The 22,531-nt window shown below is 48.2% G+C and overlaps 2 protein-coding genes across 3 annotated transcripts in view; both read right to left on the reverse strand.

The window, feature by feature from the left end:
- Nucleotides 1–11,572, reverse strand: part of LOC107307464 (rho GTPase-activating protein 32-like) — a 173,932-nt gene extending 162,360 nt beyond the window's left edge. The window contains exons 1-12 of one of the 2 annotated variants that reach the window (XM_085530462.1): nt 11,452–11,572; nt 11,262–11,339; nt 10,996–11,077; nt 10,576–10,719; nt 10,039–10,141; nt 9,746–9,878; nt 9,161–9,243; nt 8,941–9,048; nt 8,539–8,675; nt 7,861–8,053; nt 7,352–7,497; nt 6,615–7,129 (exon numbers count right to left, since the gene is read on the reverse strand). In XM_085530462.1, the coding sequence (XP_085386588.1) occupies nt 6,705–7,129; nt 7,352–7,497; nt 7,861–8,053; nt 8,539–8,675; nt 8,941–9,048; nt 9,161–9,243; nt 9,746–9,878; nt 10,039–10,141; nt 10,576–10,719; nt 10,996–11,077; nt 11,262–11,339; nt 11,452–11,565 (1,746 nt within the window). In that variant the 5' untranslated portion in view covers nt 11,566–11,572 and the 3' untranslated portion in view covers nt 6,615–6,704. Of the gene's footprint in view, nt 1–6,614; nt 7,130–7,351; nt 7,498–7,860; nt 8,054–8,538; nt 8,676–8,940; nt 9,049–9,160; nt 9,244–9,745; nt 9,879–10,038; nt 10,142–10,575; nt 10,720–10,995; nt 11,078–11,261; nt 11,340–11,451 lie in introns of those variants that run through there. The other variant, XM_085530463.1, reaches the window with a different exon arrangement.
- Nucleotides 1,410–3,480, reverse strand: LOC146753391 (rho GTPase-activating protein 32-like). Its single transcript, XM_085529242.1, has 3 exons — nt 3,067–3,480; nt 2,369–2,570; nt 1,410–1,674 (listed from the first exon to the last, which is right to left on the reverse strand). Exons 1-3 carry the CDS (start codon nt 3,329–3,331, stop codon nt 1,410–1,412), a joined length of 732 nt encoding a protein of 243 aa, XP_085385368.1. The 5' UTR covers nt 3,332–3,480.
- Nucleotides 11,573–22,531: the final 10,959 nt, after the last annotated feature.

Consider the following 22,531-nt stretch of genomic DNA (forward strand, 5'->3'; position numbering starts at 1 on the left):
ACATTGATCTGCTTGGTTCATGCAATCTAACTTGGATACATATGACATAGGAACGTGGTCATCCAAGAAATTCTCAGGAATCAACGGAACTAAGATTTAGGGTGATTGGGCCCTGGAACAGCCTCCCCAGATTAAGTAGTCACAGCACTGAGCTTGCCAGATTTCAAGAAGTATTTTGGACAGTGCTCTCAGACATAGGGTCTGATTTTTGGGTAGTCCTGTGTGGATCCAGGAGTTGTACTTGATGATCTTTTTGGGTTCCTTCCAAACTGGGATATTCTATGGTTCTATGGTGCTAAAAGTATGTTTAGTCAACAATGCAAACCATCTCTCATACTCTAATAACAGAGCATAAGATGATTCAAAACAGGGTTTCCATGGAAACTTTGCCAGTTTTTCAGCAGTGCACTGTGACGTTCACAGCTCCGAGGCAAATCAGTTACATGGACTAACTGAGGACCAAGGATTGTTTTCCTTCAGGGTCTCCAGCTCAGGAAGATGCCCTCTGTGATGACAGCTCTTGAAATGAAGAAAAGGGTCTGGGGCCATGAGCTGGCACTCAGAGTGGTATTTTTAGTGATTGGGTATATCCATAAACAGTTATTTTCTGCTCTTATCCAAGTTTCCTCAAGATGGACTTTCCCAACATTTGATGAGGTGCCCTTTATCTGTCAACATCTGCTTATTCTATCTTCTTTTTTTTTAAAAATGGCATATTTTAAAATGAACACTGGAAATTTTCTCTTCTAAGCATTTCTTCTTCCAACATCCCATCCTGTTGATTGAGCATGAGCGTGCCTTTAGTCACTCGGAGAAAGGAGGATGTGAGAGGTCCATGGGAAAGACAGGACTCATGCTTTGTTGTTGAGGAGAGAGTGGCTCAGTGCTCGTGCTGCTGCCGGGTGCCTGGGACTGGAGGCCTGACTCCAAGTCCCCCTCCAAGAGGCTCGGCTGCTCCTCAGTGACAGTGACTTCATCCTGCTTGGAGGTGCCGCTGTCGGGGCACTCGGGTTGTGTTTGGTCTGGGCTGCACTGCAAAGGCACTGGGCCACAGTCCAGGCTGGTGACTGTGTTTTCTGGCAGGCTCAGATCAGCCCCTTCAGCAGAGCTGGGAGAAATGAGTGTCTGAATCACGATGATCTCCTCTCCGTTGCTGCTGTCACACAGGAGGCTGTCATTTGAATTGCAGTGACTTGTGCTTCCCATGAGCTCTCAACTGATGGAAGCACTCTCTGAGCCATCAGCACTTGACCTGGCACTTCGGGGTTCACAAGGACTGGATTCACCTAGGAAGGAGTGGATACACAGGGGTCAGCATCCAACTTTCTCTGCCCATGGAGGCAAAGGCTTGGTGCTGCCTGTCAAGTAGGCTTCAAACAGCTTGAGAGGCTCCTTTGGGAAAACAGGGCTCAGCTGAAGATGTCAGGCATGGGCTTGAACGCCAGAAGGAGGTACAAGCCACTGAAAACATGAATTCTACCTGTGTTGCTGACAAGCAGTGTTTTGAAAGCTGGATTTGCGCCCTTATCTGCCAGGACCACAAGTCCTTCTTCGGAAGGCTCCCTGGCACTGCTCTGCAGTTGGTGTTTGGCCATAGGGGATGGTTTGCGCAGGCAGAAACAGGAACACCAACTGCCAGCTGGTGATTCCTTCCTCTTTCTGGGAGAACTCAGTCTGGAGAGAAAACAGAGCATGCTGTCAGTCGTGGTGCAGGGTGAGGGAAGAGCTGCACTGAGCCCTTGCCAATAGTTGCCTGTTCCTGGTACTGCCAGCTTTCTGCTGAAACACAGCTTAGAAACACGCTCTGTTTCAAACAGCAGAGGACGCTTCCATTCCTACAGCTCAGCCCTCAAGTCCTGCTGGCTACATTCCTCTCAACCATGTCAAGCAAGATGCGGAGCATGTAAGCAAAGGCTCCACAGCCGGACAGGACAGGAGCTGGCAGGTGTAACTGCTTTCTGAAGAACTGTGCAGCCATAAGAAAGGCTCTAAAGCATCCCTGAATCTTACACTAACACCACCTCAGCCTCAGCTCACTGCTATCTCTAATTTCTAGTGCCGGCAAGTCTGACCAACAGCTCTCCTTAGAGGAGAACAGGAACTGGTTTCAGGCACGTGGCCCTGAAATCTGGAAAACCCCAACGTTTCCAGGTACAGCCAGCACAGAACAGGACAGACGCCAGCGTGGCTTTCTGCATCGCGTGACTGCCTGCCCAACCAGGAAGGAAAGGCACCTTGTGTGGCTCCACTGAGCCCATTCGGCAACTGTGTGTTAGTTGAATCCTCAAAGATATAATGGACAAAAAATAAACCAATAAAACCCATCTGACCAGTTATGACAGGGGTTGGAAAGGGAAGTCCTCTTCACCTTTCAGATGGAAAATCAATGATTGTGTGGAATCTCCCTGGAAATTCTGTGGGGTCTTCCTCCACTTCAATCTCACTGCTGTGTGTCACTGCAGGAGAGCTGCTCTGGCCTCTTCTCAGAGCTTGGGCCCCCTGCAGGGTGAGTAGCTTTGTGGCAGGAGGAGACTCCCACACAGACTTGGTCCCAGGTTCAGAACTGTGCCCTGCAAGGGAAAACCACAGGTAAGAGGGAGGATCAGAAAGCAGCAGCACAGCCATCCCCGTTCTGCATTTCTCTGAGACTTGCATATCCGAGCCACTGGAAGAAGAGGAGCTCAAAGTAACCGGGTGCTCAAAGGTATGCTCGTTGCAAAGGACACAGTCATAATTAAGAGCAGCTCACTGTATTGAAACAGGCATTAAAAACAATCAAACAAACAAACAAACAAAAAAAACCCTAGAAAACAGGTCCGGGAACTCAGAAAGCTTTGCTGCCACACTTCAATCATGCTTCACCCCCATTCAAAACATCATAAAGGCAGGGATGGTTTTCTCCATGTAAAGTCTGGCCTCGCACATTCTCAGGACCCAGCAACAGGGTGCCATGTTTTCATCTAAGCCCAGAACCCTCCTGTCCCGTTGAGAGTCAAAGTGTATTTGAAAGATCTTGGAGAAGTCCTGGATTGGATCAAGATCAAGCTAATGGAGGAAGACGCTCACCTGCTCCCTCTCCCATGGCTGACGTGGATTTGGAGCCAAAGAGGCCGTCTGTGTGGCTAATGATGAATTCCACCACTGCTGTCTGTGTCTGGACTTCCAAGGCAGCAGCTCCTCCACTGGCGCAGGCTGACTGGCTCTGCTGGGATCTGAAGAAAAGGCAGATTTTACAAGTCATTCCTCCAAGACTGTTTCCCCAGGTCTGAATTTTTGCAGCCCAAAGCAGTCCAACTGGGCTCTGGAGACTTCCGCAGTGGGCAATCAGCATCGCCACCTACGAAATTCTCCTGGATGATCAAGGACACAGCAGTCCCAGCTAAACAAGAGAAGATTTCATCAGAAGATTTCATCACTAAAATCTAAATAAGATTGCTTTGCAAGTTCCAAACTATGGCTAACAGCTAATGGAAGTCCACAGGCCAGCAGCAACAACTTTTATATTATGTTCTTAACACTGTAATTGTGAATTTGACGTTCATATCAAGAGCAGAAGGGAAATTACTCTTAGAGCTCAAGTCATCTTTCACAGCCTGTGTCAACAAGAGCAGCACCTCATAGCCTTGGGTACATAGTACCAAATAGCAATAACTATCTAAAAATATCTATCAATTCAATCAACCCATGAGTTCTACTTTGTGTTACTTCTGCCCCCTTCAGTTCTCTCCTGCAATCCACTGGAATGGAGAGGAGTACTGTAACTTTCTCTCCCAACAGAAAAATCAAAACACATTCATTATTATTTATGGAAGACTGACTGCAGTTCAGGCTCACTGGTTTCTGAGCCTGGGCATAACCCTGACTGTGAACAGAAGCAATTGCTGAAACAACCTGTCAAAAAAAGACTGGAGCTTCCTATTCCGAAACGTGGTCCTTAGAAACAGTGCAATCAAACAGCTCCCCTGTAAGATAAGGTTATCTGAAAATGCATTTAGAGAGTATCAGAGAAAGATAAGTAACAATGACAGCACAGAAAGCAGAAACTATTTCTTACCTCTAAGACTATAAATATTTCTTTGGTGTCTCTCTTACATGATCCAATGGGCAAACATGTTGATGACTTCAGTTCTTCATGGCATCAATTTCTGTTTAGCATGAGGCAAGTCATCCTTAAGAGACCATGAAAGCAAGCGATGAAATCGCTAACTACTGTGACATACCAGGTACCACATCTGACTGCTGTGGAACAGAACAAGCACATATGGGACAGTACACAATTCAACATCAACTCAGCAATGACTGACATCACTCCCATAGAAATTCTGAAACAGAGCTGTGAAAACTGAAAAACAAAACATTCAGCATTTTCATTGGCATTTTGGTAAAGTTGCTGTAATAAAGTAACAATAATGTAATGTAATAATGTAATAACTTCCTCCATTTTACAGCCAGAGAATACTGCCCTCTGAACAATGAGGAACAAGATTTGTGGTGCTCTGTTAAACTGTTTCCAGCTCTACAGCATCTTTCAAAAGGCAATGGGACCAGTAGGCTGCATTCCTATGTACCATCCTGTAGAGAGTGTTTTTTACAGCTAGCTGAGAAGGGTCGTAAACACGGTGCAGTTAATCAAGCAGCCATGCCACCTGCAAGGACAGTGAGATCAACAGGATGCCCTGGGATGTTGAGAAACTAACCATGGTTTTGTGAACTCGGCAAGGTAGTAACTTTCAGGATGATAACAACAAGCTGCAAAGATACTTGGGGATGGTATGTAATTGGGAACGAATGATGAGCTCCACTTTTGCAATATGTATGAGCTAATTATCCGTATTATAAAGGTACACGCAGTCAAGGAATAAACGAGAATAGCTGATCATATGTCAATTACAGGTGTGGTCATCTGCTTTTCTCCCGCCGTTCTGCAACACCATCCCACCTGCCCCCGTGTTCTTGAGAACTCCACAACTCCAACAGAAGATATTATCATATTTAAATGCCTTTTGGCTTACCCCTACAGTAACTTTCTCCATGATTTTTAGTGCAACCTTTTCACCAGTAAGAAGATGCCGCCCGAGTTTTACCTTTGCAAAAACCACCTACAAATCAAAACACAGATGCTTAAAGTTGAGTGTGAATTCTTCACTAATATAATATTACAGGTAAAGCAGAGTACCTAGCATACACTGTGTGTAATGCTTTAATTAGAGGAAGAGGTAATCAGCACCATCAATTTCCAACTGGTTTCAAAAATCCAATTTCAAGTTTATCCAAATGAAACCTGACTTAGAGAACTGACAAGAGCTGTCAATCTATTCTCAGATTAATTCTAGAGTGGTGAGACAGACTGTTAGGCGTGCTGTTTCTGTACAAAGATGACACTTACCCGTTCCAACTGTTTCATGGAATTCCTAGTACTGGAGAATTTCCTCGTAGTCACTGACAGACATCCTGAATGTGCAAGAACTGAAGATCCTCCAAGCACGTGCAATGAGGAAGTGCCAGCAGTGTTCACATCCTACTTAGGACATATTCTTAGAGGCAGAAGGGACACTCGTGGCAGATCCAGCAATGCTCATCTTCTCACCAACGTGCATCCCCCTCTCACCCAGCAACAACAAAACACAGTGCATGAAGCTGGCTTCACTTAGGTTAACAATATGGAACATCCCTCAGGGCTTTGTGCCACAGAGCAGTAGCAGGGCTGGACTACAGCTTTAGGAGGCAGTGGAAGCCTTTCCCTGTATGGTTACAGTGTCCCTGCACGCACCCCACAGCCAGAGCGTTGCAAGCTGAGCTGCCTTGATGTTTCTTGTGCTCATCCCAATCTCTGCGAATGAAGACTCAGAATGCAGTCATGGCACTGATTGAGCACGAGCGTGCCTTTATTCAATAGGAGAAAGGAGGGGGTGTGAGGTCTGGAGGAAAGATGGGACTCATCTGGTCTTGTCATCATGAGAGTGGCTCAGAGCTCGTGCTGTTGGCCAGAGCCTGAGACTGGCGGCCTCATTCAACAACCCCCTCCAAGAGCATTTGTGTGCTGTAGCTGAGGAAAAGGTTCTGCTGCTTGAATTTTCTTCTGCAAGAGCCGCCTACCGGTAAATGTCTGCGGGGATGGAGGATGTGACAGAAAGCATTTGTCTCCACGACAGCGTAGTTACACTTGGTCTAGAGAGTGAGAGAGGCAGGCAGCACTGCCTGATGTTGGTCAGGGTGAGCTCCTCCTGCCGCAGCGCGATGATGGCAGGGCTGGAGATGATCTGCAGGGACAGCTCACAGGTGGGAGCCAGGAATGGACACGGCGGGAGGACAGAGGTGTTAGGGAGCAGCCACGGCGTCCAAGAGCATCAAAAGGCCCTGAAAAGCATCACAGAGCCACAGCCGGGAAGCTTGTGGTTTTCATGAGCAGCATCCAGGAAGCTAGGGGTTTTTTGCTGCCATAAAAAATGGTAGCAGAGCTCTCGCTGCAGGCATCCCAAAGTCAGGCAAAATGGGAACACACCCAGAGCACTGCTGCACGCACCCCACAGCCAGAGCGTTGTAAGCTGAGCTGCCTTGATGTTTCTTGCACTCATCCCAATCTCTGTGAATGAAGACTCGGAATGCAGTCAAGGTGTTGATTGAGCATGAGCGTGCTTTTATTCAAATGGAACAAGGGAGGGCGTGAGAGGTCCAGGCTTTAAGATGGGACCAATCCTCTGTTGTTAAGGACATTGTGGTTCTGAGCCTAGGCTGTTGCTCGGAGCCTGGGACTCATGGCCTGATTCTACAGCCTCCTCCGAGATGCTTGCCTTCTCCTCTGTGACGCTGACCTGAGCCTGCATGGTGGTGTCGCTGTTGGGGCACTCGGGCTGTGCTTGGGCTGGGCTGTCCTCGAAAAGCTCTGGGTCAGAGTCCTGGCAGGTGCTTGTAGTGTCTGGCAGGCTCAGGTCAGCAGCTTCAGGAGGGATGGGATGAATTAGAGCTTGCACAATGATGACGTTCTTCTCTCCATTGCTGATTTCATTTGGAAGGCTGTCACTTGAACTGCAGCATCCTGTGCTTCCCATGAGCTCTCCATTGAGGGAAGCACAGGATGCGTCATCATCAAATGCCCTTTGTCGCTGGGATAGACAAGGGCTCGAGTCACCTAGGAAGGAGTAGATGCACAGGGGTTAGTGTCATACGTTCACAAGATCACAGAATCACAGAATGACCCGGGTTGAAAGGGACGTCAAGCATCATGTAGTTCCAACCCCCCTGCCTAGCAGGGCCACCAAACATACACATTTACTAGATCAGGTTGCCCAGGACCCTGTCCAAACTGTGTTGCTGACAAGCAGTGTTTTGAAAGCTGGATTTGCACCCTTACCTGCCAGGACCAAGACTTCTACTTCAGAGGGCTCCCTGGCACTGCTCTGCAGTTGGTGTTCAGCCACATGGGATGTTCTGTGCAGGCAGAAGCATGAACACCAACTGCAAGCTGGTGACTCTGCCCTCCTACTGGGAGAACTTGGTCTGCAGAGAGAAAACAGAGCATGCTGTCAGTCGTGGTGCAGGGTGAGGGAAGAGCTGCACTGAGCCCTTGCCAATAGTTGCCCATTCCTGGCACTGCCTGCTTTCTGCTGAAACACAGCTTATAAACGTGCTCTGTTTCAAACAGCAGAGGATGCTTCCATTCCTACAGCTCAGCCCTCAAGTCCTGCTGGCTACATTCCTCTCAACCATGTCAATCAAGATGCAGAGCATGTGAGTAAAGGATACACAGCAGGACAGGACAGGAGCTGGCAGGCTCATATATATATATAATGGACAAAAAATAAACCAATGAAACCTACCCGACCAATGAAGATAGGGGCTGGAATGGGAAGTCCTCTTTACCTTTTAGATGGAAGATCAATGACTGTGTGGAAGGTCCCTGGTACAGCTGCGGGGCCTTCCTCCACCTCGATGTCGCTGCTCCACGTAGCTGTGGGAGAGCTGCTCTGGCCGCTTCTCTGAGCCTGTGACTCCTGCAGTGTAAGCAGCTTTGTAGCAGGAGACACAGACATGGACCCGGCCAGAGAACTGTGCCCTGCAAGGGAAAACCACAGGTAAGACGGAGGATCAGAAAGCAGCAGCACAGCCATCCCAGTACTGCATTTCTCGCAGACTTGCTTATCCGAGACACTCAAAGAAGAGGAGCTCAAAAAAACTCTGTGCTCAAAGGTATGCCCGTGGCAAAGGACACAACCGTAATTAAGAGCAGCTCTCTGTATCAAAACAGGCAAACAAAAAGCCTAGAAAAACTAGGGGGAAAGGGATCTCAGAAAGCTTTCCTGACACACTTCAATCAAGCTTCACCTCCATGAAGAACACCAAAATGGCAGTGGCAGTTTTCTCCATGTAAGGTTTGGGTTTAGACACACTAAGGACCCAGCAACGGGGCACCATATTCTAATCTAAGCCCAGAAGCCTGCTGTCTCCTCGACAGCAAAAGAATTTTCAAAGGGCTTGGAGAAGACCTGGATTGGATCGAGGAGTCAGATCAACATCAAGCTAATGGAGGAAGATGCTCACCCTCTCCCACAGCTGGTGTGGATTTGGAGCTGAAGAGGACGTCTGCGTGGCTGATGATGAACTCGACCACATTTGTCTGTGTCTGCAGCTCCATGGAGGCAGCTTCACTGGTGCAGGCAGACGGGCTCTGCTGGGATCTGAAGAAAAGGCAGATCTTACAAGTCATTTCCCCAAGATCATTTCCCCAAGTCTGAATTTCTCTAGCTAAAAACTGTCAAGTTGGGCTCTGGAGCCTTCCGCAGTGGGCAAACAGCGATGCCACTGAGAAAATTCTCCTGGATGATCAGGGACACAGCAGTCCCAGCTAAACAAGTGAGTAGAAACTGTCATCTAGAAATTGTGTCCCTGGGGTTAGGGGAGAGCAGAACTAAGCATCATGTTGAAATGGAAAAAGAAGTTTACCTTAAGAGGTTTGGAGCCCACACTATCGCTAAGTTCTTAGCGTCCATGCTGGTGATGGAGCAGTTCCCTGTGAGATTCGCCAGATGTTTCATTAAATACTGCAGAGTCCTGGAAAACAAGAGAGGCAGATGTTCAGCACCAAAAAGCAAGCTGTGCTGCAGTGCACAAAACAAACATAACTTCATGCTAGTGGATGAAGTGAAATGAGCAGAGCACTGACCTGTAGTGAGGAGCGGGCAGCTGCTGGATGGCATCCTTCATTCTGAGCACCCGCTCCTCCTCTGCAGCAGCGTGAACAGCGTCCTGGAAAAAGGCAAGAAGGGATTCAGACACCAGTCAGGCTGGAGAGCTGCCACAGGTTTGGGAACCATGGGGACAGCGCGCTGGTGGTCAGCACTGAGGCAGACTCGATGCCTTCCAAGAGGCATCAGGGGAACACAGCAGCACGCAGACTGTGCCATCAAGGCCAAGCAGTGCAAGCTCTGGGGGGCTTTACTGCCTGATTGTGCAGTGCAGCTCTTTGCAGCAGGTATTCAACTCCATGTCCACTTTGCTATTAACCCCATTCCACTAATAGTTGGGGAACAGCAAAAGAAAGGGAATTCTCACAAGCTTTGTGAATAGCTTAAATAAGCACCTCCTGGCACCACCACAAGTGCCATCAGTGAGAGGCAGGATGTGGCAAAGACATGCCTCATGGGGCTAACAGAAAGAAGACCTCAGAGCTGGGGCACTGCTGCAACCACTAGCCAGGACGCCCAGGGAACAGGTACGTGTCATTTCCAAGACATTGCCCTGTGCTTACCGAGAACTTGTCATACAACTGGTCAGTCAGCAGAGGGTTTGGGAGCTCCCTGAAATACATCTTACACAGGGAGCTCACGCTGTGAATGTCTCGGACGCTGAGCTCGGGAACTTGCTCCGAATTGAATTCATGGCTGCAGAGAAAGACACAGAATTGGGCAGAGAGCTTTGAGAAAGACGAAAACAAGTCCAAAGCCACACAAATAACAGTCAGGAAAAGGAAGGGGTTCCTCGGAACGCCCACAGCATGGCACGGACCCCTAATGACAGATGTGTCAGTCGCAGCACTCTTACCGTAGTTGCTGGATCTTGGACGCCACGCCGGACAGGCGGTATATCCCGCGCACTACGCCATGCTCCTCAACAAACTCAGCGCAGCTCTGGAGTACCTGGGGGACTACAGAACAAGAGCCAGCAGTTAGCTCAGCTTCTTACTGAAGTCCTGGTTCAGTCCGTGCCCTTTTCACATCCCATCCTCCAAGCCCAGCCAGGATACTGCTTGCTTCCACCTTAGAGGAGAAAGCTGGCAGAGACAGCTGTGAGGAAACTGCACAGAGATGTGTTCTTGGCTTTCCAGAAATGCCACGACCTATCAACAGCCTGGAGAAAGTAATTCTGGCAAATCCACAAACACTGCAAGTCCCATCACAGCTCCCTCTGGAATGGAGGAATCCAATCTCATGACCAGAAGAGCTAGGAAAAGGATGCAGGATGCTCTCTGTGGCCAGAAAGCTTCCTACATTTTCAGGCTGCAACAATTGCTGGGTATGATCTCCCTTTCACCTTTAGATGCCCAACGGAGGAAGACCTCAGGAATGGGCTGTTCCTTACCATCACGCCCAGAGCGGAGAAGGTGCTCCCCCAGGTCACACCCAAACACCCCTTCCTTCTTTGGCTCCGGCTCCGTCGCTCTCCTGGGGCGGGCCTTCACCAGGGATCGAAGGAAGGGGATGAGCTTGCCCCGTCTCCTTGGCACTGCACAACAAAACGAAGAAACCAGTTCATTTCAATTTCAGGCTTGGCTCAGTTGGACGAGGCCAAACATAATGCATTCGACAGGGCATGTAACAACGGGAAGAGCATTCCCAACAAGGACACTCAAGAACAGATTTTCCCTATCCCTGGAGGTACCCAAGGAGCTTAATGCAGTCCTCTTGCTGAGATTGCTGTACTTGGGTATTAACAAATCCCCTGAAACCCACATTTTGATTCGATTTAACTAACCCGAATTATCAAATGAAACATACATACCTGGCTCTGGCAATGAATTGAGGAGGGAATCGGGAACTTTTCCGCTGATGAGTTCAACGCACTCACCAGGGAAAAGCCCAACCTGTAATAAGAACAAAAAGACAGGTGGGCATTAGCCCAAGCCCAGAGCCAAAGGGAAGGTCCTCTGACACCGACACAGGACAACTGTTTGCATCCAGCAGCCATCCTGTGCAGGCAGAGCAGCTCCAACCTGAGATTCCTGACTCTACTCAAATTTTACTCTCTAGTCAGAAGCGTGTGCCTACCTCAAAGCCACGCTTGCCTCTCCAAAAGGGGCTCAGCTCCTTTGGTGGCATAGAAACAATGCTCACCAGGTCTCCGACCTGCAAGAGATTGAAACGTCAATCCCACATTCAGCAAATCTGGTAGGAAAACACAGCTCAAACGACTGCCTTCTTCTATGCATGACAACAAGGAACGCCTGTAACTGCTTACCTCAAGGGAGAGCTCACCCGGCCCCTGGGCGACGTGGCTCCTAATAACATGGGCCGCCGCAATCGCTGGAACGTTTAAAGATGACACCACACGCTCCAGCTGCGGCTTCCGCATGTTATCAGCCTGCAAAACAGAGAACAGGCCGTGGTCAGGAGCTGAGGACAAACCAGGAGGATTTCAAGTTGAGAAGCACATCTGCAGAGAAAGCTGCAGCAAATGCGCTCCGTCCTTATCAGGAGCACTTCAGAAGGAGCTGCATGTCTCATCACAGTTATTTCTCTTCCTGGCGTGCATTGCCAGGCCATGCAAAGATGCATCTCTCTCTACCCAGACTAATCAGCAATGGCACTGGCGCAGACAGCTGGCCAGGCCCTTTTTGGCCCATTCTTTCCTGCAGGAGAGTACATCTGCAGCTCCCTCTGCTGGCTCAACACAGGGAACAAAGACCAGCCAGAGCTTCATACTGTACCTCCGTCGCCACCACCTTGGGCTCACGGCTGATCCCACTGCACGCGACACCCATCACAGCAAGTGTGAAGAGCTGGAACAGAGCAGAAACACACTTCTGTTTTCTCTATTCACACAGCACAGTATGGACAGACTTCTTCAGAACTACCCTCGCATACCCTGCGGCAAAACCATGCGGGGGGACAAAATATGGCACATACCTGGCAGTGAGATCACCTCAAGCTATCTTCACACACAACGGTGTGAAGAAAAAGGCACTAAAGTCACTATCTAAAGGTACTAACTAACTAATGGCACTAACTAACTAACGAACAGCACTAACTAACTAACGAACGGCACTAACTAACTAACAAACGGCACTAACTAACTAAAGGCACTAACTAAATAAAGGCACTAACTAACTAACGGCACTAACTAACTAACAGCACTAACTAACTAACGGCACTAAAGGCACAAGAACCACAACGCAACCAACCACTCCGACCACTAGCTCACCCACAAAGGAACACAGAACGCACCGCTCCTCCCCTCATTCCAGACGCTTATGACATCACCAACGGCCAACAGCCTGGTCCACCATGACCCCCCACAAGGCGGGGAGCCAAGACCACGTGGTCACATCTGATTCCAACACGGCACCACAACATTCCAGGACTCAGTGTGGGCTTGGAATTCTATCCTGGTGTGGCAGCGCAATGGGAGGTGTTAGGGCACAGCTGAAGAGCTGACAGACAATGGACGCTTCCAAAGGAGGGTGCCAGATTAACTCTCAGCATTCTCTTGCGGGGCTCTTAGGAATGCTTCAAACCCATTTTCACTGCCTAGCTCATTTCTACAAGGTCCAGTTGAGAAATGCTCACTTTGTCTGGGGAACGCCTCTATGCATCATGAATGAAAAATAAAATAAAATGGGCACGCGACCCTATGAAACTTACCTCTCTGCTCTTGCTGTCAGCCAGACACCTCAGATGAGCATGACGTGTCCCTGCTCCTGAATGAAGATCCACCCAAGTCTGTGTTCCTCTCTGCTCCATCTCGGGGTCTAAAAGAAACACAGACAGAGATGATTACAAGATCCTTTGTGCAGACAAAAGACAAGGGTGCACACGAATTCTGTTTAGCAAGAAATACTACAGTCCCAATGGACTGTGGTGGTAGTACTTGAATCCTCATTTGGGGCTGGAGCTCAACAGGTCAACACATCAGAAATAACACAAAGTGCATCTGGAAGATGTGTCTCAAAGCCCAGAAAATCCAACACGGGAGGGGGCTGGACAGTGGACCACAAGTGTCCATTTCCATTGCAGCTCCCTGTAGAGAACAGCACCAATCAGCAGGCGTGAATCAATTCATTCACAAGCTGCACAATGACTCTGTTCTTTACATGATAAAGAAACACACAGAGATTCCTGACCAAAAAGTTGGGAGTTAATAACCACCAAAGAGGTTCCTGTTCCTACACCTCATCCTCTCACCCCAACTCCTGGGTGATGCCCACAGGCTTCAAGTCAGCTCTCAAATCCATTGAACTCCAGTCACAGAACTCCATCAAAAAGGATGTCACACATGTGACACTTACATACATTTTGCATCAGAAACAGAGATGCCAGCAGGAGCAGAGAGGTGACTGTCCCCCTGTACTCAGCACTGGTGAGGCCACAACTCAAATTCTGTTTCCAGTTTGTGGCCCCTCACTGCAAAAAAGACACTGAGGCATTGGAACGTGTTCAAAGAAGGGCAACAAAGCTGGTGAGGGGTCTGGAGCACAATGGGGCCATATGAGGAGAGGCTGCAGGAGATGGGAATGTCCAGCCTGGAGAAGAGATGGCTCAGGGGAGACCTCATTGCTCTCTATAACTTCCTGAAGGGAGGTTGCATTGAGCTGGAGGTCGGCCTCTTCTCTCGTGTCATTATTGATAGAAATAGAGGGAATGGTTTCAAGCTGCGGCAGGAGAGGTTCAGGCTGGACATTAGGAAATATTACTTCATAAAGGGTGGCCAGGCACTGGAATGGACTGCCCAGGGAGGTGGTGGAGTCACCCACCCTGGGGGTGTTCAAGGAACGTCTGCAGAAATCCCTGCTGAAATCCTGACCTCTGCCACAGGTGGCTGAGTGACACAAAAGCTGTGTCCTTGGTTCCCGGCCTTACCTTCTCATGCCGTTCATCTTGCTCTGCAGCTCCTGCTCTGAATAGTCTTCTTATATTCCCATGTGATGTACCCTGAAATACATCATTTAGTGAGTCTGAACAAAACATAAGACATTAATTGGAACTGTGAAGAAATGTTTTTTGCACTTTACTTGGAGAATGTTCCATGCTATACCTTCTTTTCTCAATTGTAACACATGATTTTTTATAAAAAGAAACACAGCAAGTCAGCTTTTCAGTGTGCACATTGATGAAACTTGGTGAAATACAACTTCAGAAAAATGTAATTTGAAAATTTAAATATTCTTTTCAGAATCTCTGCTATTAGTTACCGTTCCCATGTTCTGATTTGATGATGATTCTCTCAGAGCTGTTTTGTCACTCCCCCCCTCAAATGCACTTCAAGTGCTTTAGGAGCATCACTGGAATTTTGAATAAACTTGATATATTTTAGCAAAGCTGCTACAGATGCACGACTGAAGTACTTTGGAAAAATATAATCTTGATTGAACGCTGAACAGTGTTATTTAATTATAATCCAGGTAATTAATTAAACCATGGAAATCACCTCCCAGTCAGTCAGCTCCCACCAGGGAAATCGCTTCCCTGCCAAGCAGATGCAACCAACACAAGCTGCTACATCACTCTAGGGCCCCACTGAGTCTTCCCAAGGGGTCTCCAAAGGCTTCCCTGTTGACTTCTGGGAACCTGGGAACACTTACATGGAAGCCAGTGCCACCTAATGTGCCCCAGAGGTCTCTCAGGGCCCCGCAATTAGCTCTACAGACATCCAGACATGCCCCAGAGCAAGTATGTGTGCTGTAGGGAGCCCAAGAGACATTCCAGAGCACCCTAGTACTCCTCAGTGACATCAAGGGTTCTTCACCTGTCTCTAAATATGCCCTATTGGACTTCGTTTTCTCTTCTGGAGCCCTCCTTGGTTATCAGCTTTGCTTTCTCATGCCATTTATCTCACTCCACAGCTTTTGCTCAGAATATTCTTTCTTGAATTCCCACATTCCAACAGAATCAGGGAATTGTAGGGGTTGGAAGGGACCTCTAGAGATCATCGAGTCCAACCCCCGTGCCAATGCAGGCTCCCTACACCACGTTGCACAGGTAGGTGTTCAGGCGGGTCTTGAATATCTCCAGAGAAGGAGACTCCACCACCTCCCTGGGCAGCCTGTTCCAGTGCTCCGTCACCCTCACCATAAAGAAGTTATAGTGCACATTCATGTGGAACTTCCTATGCACAAGTTTCACCCCATTACCCCTAGTCCTGTCCCCACGCACTACTGAAAAGAGACCAGCCGTGCCACTATGGCCCCCACACCTCAGGTATTTATAAACCTGGATCAAATCCCCTCTCAGCACCGCCAACGACAACCCTCTGCACTCTGCCAGTCAGACAGTTCTTGACCCAATTCACTGTACACTCATCTATTCCATGCTTCCTCAGCTTTGTTATAAGGATGTCATGGGGGACAATATCAAAAGCCTTTCTGAAATCAAGGTAGACTACATCTGCCACTCTCCCCCTATCCACCCAGCCAGTGACATCTTCATAAAAGGCCACCAGGTTGGTCAAGCACGACCTCCCCTTGGTGAACCCATGCTGAGTACTCCTGATAACCTGCTTTACTCCCAGTTCTCTGGAGATGGCATCCAGCACAAGCTGTTCCATCACCTTCCCTGGGATAAAGGTGAGGCTGACTGGCCTATAGTTACCTGGGTCCTCCTTCTTGCCATTTTTTAAAGACCGGAGTGACACTGGCCGTCCTCCAGTCTTCAGACACCTCCCCAGTTTCCAAGGCCTCTGAATGACTACAGAGAGCGGCTCAGCAATGACCTCCACCAGCTCTCTCAGCACCTGTGGATGCACCCCATCAGGTCCCATGGATTTATGGACATTAATGTTTCCTAGGCACTCACGGACCACCTCTTCCCTGACTAAAGGGAAATCTCCCATTCCTCAGACTCTCTCATTAACCTCCAGGTTCTGGGATTCCTCAGGGAATGCCTTTTCACTAAAGACAGAAGCAAAGAAAGCATACAGTATTTCCGCCTTCTCAGCATCCTCTGTTACCAGAACCCCTTCCTCTGTTACCGACCCCTCCAACCCCCCCTTGTTTTTTGTTTATTAGCAAACTATTAACATACTACAAAATAATAGCACTCATTACATAAGTAACATCATCATGCCAGCATCCCGACCACCTGCTTTAGAGATTTATCCTTCATTTTGTGTAACACTTCAAACACTGCAAAGAAACAAAGCAAGTGCAGAAACAGGACGCCACTTCCCTCAGGATTTTACAGTCTCATTCATGTCTGACAGATGGAGGCCCTGACAACAAGAGCTGTGTCTGTCCATAACAAGGACTCACCTCTGCAGGTGCAGGGGCAGCTCTCAGAGAAGCCTTCTTCATTTCTGCTTTCTTCTCTTTTTGTCTTTTGTCTGGGAGCTGGTGTCAACCTGCCTGAGGGAAGGGAGGCCCCTTCAGAGGGATCTAGATAAGCTGGATCAACCTCACTGGGCTGAGGTGAATGGGATGAGGTTCAGTGAGGCCAAATGCCAGGTCCTGCACTTTGGCCACAATAACCTAATGCAGCGCTATAGGCCTGGGGCTGAGTGGCTGCAGGACTGTGCAGAGGAAATGGACCTGGGGCTGTTGGTTGATGCTGAACATGAGCCAACAGTGTGCCCAGGTGGCCAAGAAGGCCAACGGCATCCTGGCCTGTATCAGAAATAGTGTGGCCAGCAGGAGCAGAGAGGTAATCATCCCTTTGGACTCAACACTGGGGAGGCTGCGCCTCAAGTCTTATGTTCAGTTTTGGGCTCCTCGCTACAAGAAAGTCATTGAGGCACTGGAACTTGTACGTGGAAGTCTGTCCCTTGAGCAGCTCCCATTCATCATCAGCTCCCATTCTGAGCCCCACTGTGCAAAACTTCGACTGCAAATGGCTGCAGTCACCAAAGCTCAGCCCACGATCCAGGTATCAGCCTTCTCCCTTCTGTTTTCCATCTTAGCCCATAGTTTTGCTCCCAAAAATGGAACTGCACTCCAACAGTCAAAACACAAACTAATACATCACTTTCACTGCTCCTTCCTGCACCCCCAAATTAATGGTTACCTGACATCCCCTACAGCACAGCACCTGCTCACAAGTAACATTCAAACTCTATTCTTTCATACTTCTTGATAGAGGACAGTAAAAACTCCCTTCTGCATGGCGGTAAGTACAGTCTGTCCCCATCACATCCCTCTGTGTGCTGAAAGCTGCCATTGGATCTCTTGCAGCCTGCTGGCTGCTGCTCACAAACACAGGGAACTGCACCACACTGATTCTAAAGAGAGAAAGGAAGAAATGCTGGTGGGAATGGGCACCCAAGGATTGCAGAGATGCTCCAGATTGTGCCAGAGATGGAATATCACAGTGCTGGGACATGATTGATCACTAAGGAAAACACTTGGAAGCACATTCAATCTGCAGAAGCTGTAATTACTGGGCACAGTCAGCTTTCCTATGGCTCAGCTGGAGTAGGAGGGTGCTCTCACACATCTGCTCAGGGGCTTCAGCTGAGACACTTGCACAATGCTGGGATCATTCTGATGGAAACTATGTCTTCAGATACCATGGTTAAATCCATCCAAAATGATCAAGCGGAGCCTTAGCTCTTGAGCAGCACTTCTTCCCCACCCTTCACTACTCCAAGCAGCTCCAACAAACTTCTCAGAAGAAATCCAGGCCAGCACAGACCTGGCAGACCAGAACCAAGTGCAGCCTGTGGGACGGCAGTGCCCACTCCTTGCTTCCACCCTGCTCCAGCAGGTTAAGGAGTCTGAGCCTCACTGGCCTTTGACAGCTCAAGACTTTCAGCACCTCATGCCAACATTTCTCACTAAGATACACCTCAGGCATTGAATTCTCTTCTCACTACCTCCTCCCAGTCCTGCCCTAGGAACAGAAACCATTCAGATTCTACACCAAACTACAGCATCTGCACTGCAAGAGCACACTGAACCACCTGCAACAATGAAACGTGGTTTTGGAGAGTGGGTTTGAAAACACACCTTTAGACAGCTGTCTCCCTGTAGCCAAAAGGAAACCAAGCAGCAAAAGAAGAGTCCAGCCTGAAACATGCCCATGCTACTAGCCCAGGTTTTTCACAGTCAATGCAGAATCCATCCTGCTCTTGAGGTAACAAATGACCAGTGGGTCTCCCCTTGCTCCACCCCTTCTCCTTCAAAGCCAGAAAAAGAAAGAAAAAACAAGCAGAAGAAACACAGACGTACCTTTCCACACACAGAGCAGAAAGTGGAACAGCAGTTGGTCTCCTTCCTGAGACATGGTGGGGAGCATCCCAGAGGAAGCCTAAGTTCTTTGCTTCTCTCCACAGGGACTTCAAGCACTCTTGGCAAGAGCTGCTTTGGTTCTTTCTTCAACTGCTTCCATCACCAGAATCTCCTTTGGAAAAGGAACACTAAAGAAAGAATCAGCAAATGAGAAAGAATGAGCAATAACCACTTTCCCAGCTTTCTTCTGACATGCAATTAAGACTCACGACTTGGGCAAGGTCTTAAAATCAGCTGGTTACAAGAACTGTCCCAAAATATATCCAGCTTCTGTACAGCTGCCGTTATTTCTGACAGCGAGTGTAATCACAGAATCATAGAATGGCCCGGGTTGGAAGGGACCTCAAGGATCATGAAGATCAATCACCTCCCTGTCCCTGCTGGCCATCCCCTCTTCTGATGGAGCCCAGGGGACCATTTGCTCTCTGAGCTGCAAGAGCACGCTGATGGCTCACGTTCTGTTTTTCATCCACCAGGACCCCCAGGTCCTTCTCTGCGGGGCTTCTCTTAAGGACTGCTCCTCCCAGGCTGTAGAAATGCCTGGGATTCCTCCAGCCCAAGTGCAAAACCTTGCACTTTGCTGTGTTCCACCTCATTAGATTCACCTAGGCCAACCTCTCGGTTGAGCTCCCTCTGAATGGCATCCCTTCCTTCCACTGCATCAGCCGCACCACTCAGCAAACAGCAGAGGGTGCACTCCATTGCATCGATGGTGTCACTGATAACCATGTAAAAAAGCACTGGTCCCAAGACAGACTCCTGGATGACACCACTTGTTATCAGCCTTCACCTGGACACAGAACCATGAATCACCACCCTCTGTCTGTGGCCTTTCAACCAATCCCTTATCCACCAGGTGGTCCACCTGTCAAATCCACATCCCTCCAGTTTAGAGATAAGGATGTGGTGGAGGGCCATGTCAAAGATCTCACTCAAGTCCAGGTCAATGACATCAGTTTCCTTCCTTTTGTCCACAAATGCCATCACTCCATCATAGAAGACCACCTGATTAGTTAGGCATGGCCTTCCCCTGCTAAAGCCACACTGACTGTCTTGGATCACATGCTCATTCCTTATGTGATCAAGCATGTCTTTGAGGTGTATCTGTTCTTCACCATCTTCATCACTGTTCCACATTTGAATCAAATAATCGGTGTTGCTGTCACGAAGAAAACCTCTTTGTCTTCTATTCCTGCTGCACTACTGTGCTTTCACCAGAAGCAAAGGAAGAGGCCACCTCCTAGATCCAAATTTTAAGAAACCAACACCCAATAGGTGTCATCTGAAGTAAAATAGCAGAGAAATTAAGATGACTCTTCTGCATCCAGCTTGGATCACTCCCTCACTCAGGCACACCACCATCAGATCAAGGAGATGCTGCCTTCAGCTTAGAGACTGTATGGGAAATCACAGCTTGAACCTCTGATTAATCAGCTGAGGCAAGTTTTGGGTCAGCTGCGGTAGCACAGGTGAGAGTAATGGAGCTGTGCTCACAGAAGGGGTGGATCTCGACTCCACCTCCTCTGAGACCTCATTTAAGGGCTGACCACCACTGAGGCAGCATCTCTTGGTGACTGCTCCCCAGTTGAGACTGCCTCAGCTTTCTGGTCAAAACATCGACATTGGTGAGTTTTCCTTTGCTAACAACCTTTGACTATTTACCACCATCTTGGTTAACGTCTTTATATTAGCCACCCTTACAGAGACCATAAGGGTTTGGGCTTCCAAACTCTCAGGAAGCATTTGGATCAGACAGCTTCCTGCTGGGGAGCCCCCTGCATCACTGCTGCCTATTCTGGTACTGTACCCGCAGATGCTTCAGAGCTCATTAGCATGGACTTCCTTCCTCCCCTCAGCAGCTGCTCCTGCACTCACCTTCATTCCTGCTCAGATACCGGCCGCTTCCAGCACCAGCTGACCTGCAAGACACAGAAAGGAAAGGTGGGAGTCATGCAAACGCAGAAGCCCAAGGCTGCGTCACCACCACGTATGGCAGCCTCGGGAAGTCAGCTGCAACTACAGCCTTTGTCAGAATGGAAACAGGCACCGTCAATTAAGTGTGACTTCTCAACTCATTGCCACCATCAGAAATAGGCACTGAAATTGCTCACTTCACTGCAGCTGGTTACCTCCAAATGCTTGCAGATGGTGTCATCTGCAAACTTGCTGAAGCTGCATTTGATTCCACTGTCCACGTTGCCTACAAAAATGTTAAAGAACACTGGTCCCAACACCACCCTCCACCTGGACACTGAGCTATTGACTGCAACTCTCTGAGTGTGACCATCCAGACAGTTCCCTATCCTGCAACTGGTCCATCCATCAAAACCATTTTTCTCCACTTTGGTGACCAGGATGTCATGCAGGACGGGATCAAATGCTCTGTACAAGTCCAAGTAGATGATGTCAGTTGCTCTCCCATTATCCACCAATGCTGTTACTCAATCATGAAAGGCCACCAAGTTTGTCAGCCATGGCTTGACCTTGATGAAGCCATATTGGTTACCACCAATCACCTCATCTTTATTTTCCAAACTACAAACCTGTCTGAACCATTGGCTTCTCTGCATGCTCATCACTAGTCTCTCCTTAGCTTGTGTGCCCACAATGTATGGGGAATGTCAGCCTCAAATCTTACCTAGAGGACATTTTTGCTTCAAAATCCCTTGAACATCACACAATCCCTTTTAACTCTCCACGTCTGCACTTATTTATGTCAGATCAGACCATAGTTCTGTGCTGCTATTTCCCTTTCCTTCTGAAGGGCCTGGATACAACTTGGATTAACCTCAGGAGCAGAGTTCCTGCATAAAACAGCCAGTACTGAAACAGCAACCCAACCTGGTTGCAGACTGAGAGAGAAAATGAGAGTTCACCACTTGTGAATAATGAGACTTCTCTTATTTCCCTGGGAAGTAATGCCCACTTTTTTACTTTGATGGAGCTCCTTCCCATCCTAGAAGGGAAAATGTCAAGTCCGATCTCCATTAGTCCTTCCATCTCTGTACTGAGAAAAGGGAGCCTTTAGATCTATGCTTAATTCACCCACTCCCCTAGAATTAATGGAACTGTGCTTACTGGAACATATGCTGAAGCTTAAGCACAGTGCAGTGTTTTCAACATGTAGGAATGGCTATAGAACATGCATAAATTCTGGCTGACCTATGACAGCTTAAAGCACTGCGGAGGACTGTTAACAAGCTCGTTTGGACATCACCTTGAATAAATGACGTTATCCCCAAGTAAGGGAAGGAACAGCTGAGCACCGGGGAGGTACACAAAGTGCCAGAGCAAATTCTCACACTGTCAGGTGCAAAGAAAACTGAGATTTCACCCTAAAACCCAGATCACAACAAGGCTACAAAATCCTGGCTGAGAATTTCTGTGTTAGAGTTGAAGCTCAAGACTGTACTCCAACCAACAATATTTTGTGCAGCAAGACCTCAGGAGTTCACAAGAAACACAAAACAAACTTCCATTTCAACTTGATAAATGCACTCAGGACATAATAACAAAGAGTGCTGATCTGGGCAAGTAAAAGAGCATAAAGAAAAGAGAGCAGTGCAAAAGCTATCAAGCAAAAGCTCAGACTTGCATCCCTTGGAAGTGAAATTAAAGGCTCTCATTCATTTCCAGAGAAGTCAGAAAGGAAAATACCATTACATGCCATACCTTGAACCACTTGACGTCCACCTTGGGCCTGGACAGCTCACACTCAAATGTGACCTTGTCCTTCTGAGTGACGCTAATTTTGATTGCAATTTTCATTCTTGGATCACTTAGGGCTTCAGCCACTTAATGGAACTAACTCAGTTAAAAGTCAGGGGTAAAATAAACACTCTCTTGTACTAGCAGAGAGATTTGCAATGGAGTAACTGAAGTAAGGATGGGAGACTGAAGGTGTTGGGGAAGACATCCAGGCTTTAGCTACAGGGCATGCATGCAGAATCACAAAACAAAGGCCAGTCAGAAAAATAAGAGCTTCATGAGAATTAATGGGGTTGTTTCTACATGCCCACCCTATCTGCCAGTGTAAATCCTTCCAGTGAAAAAAAGGAAAGCTACATATAGGTGGGGAGAATTGTTGGCGAAATTATTTGTGAT

This window comes from Coturnix japonica, chromosome Z (genome assembly GCF_054131305.1).
Source record: "Coturnix japonica strain WE chromosome Z, WE-NBRP24, whole genome shotgun sequence".
Classification (NCBI taxonomy): Eukaryota; Metazoa; Chordata; class Aves; order Galliformes; family Phasianidae; genus Coturnix; species Coturnix japonica.

Bases quoted from the DNA above. Each gene is read 5' to 3' on its own strand.
- LOC146753391 (XM_085529242.1), bottom strand. From the start codon at position 3,331: ATGCTGATTGCCCACTGCGGAAGTCTCCAGAGCCCAGTTGGACTGCTT. The intron at 2,571-3,066 runs GTGAGCGTCTTC...TTTCCCTTGCAG, and splicing joins AGCCATGGGAGAGGGAGCAG to GGCACAGTTCTGAACCTGGG. The intron at 1,675-2,368 runs GTGAAGAGGACT...TTTTCTCTCCAG, and splicing joins ATTGATTTTCCATCTGAAAG to ACTGAGTTCTCCCAGAAAGA.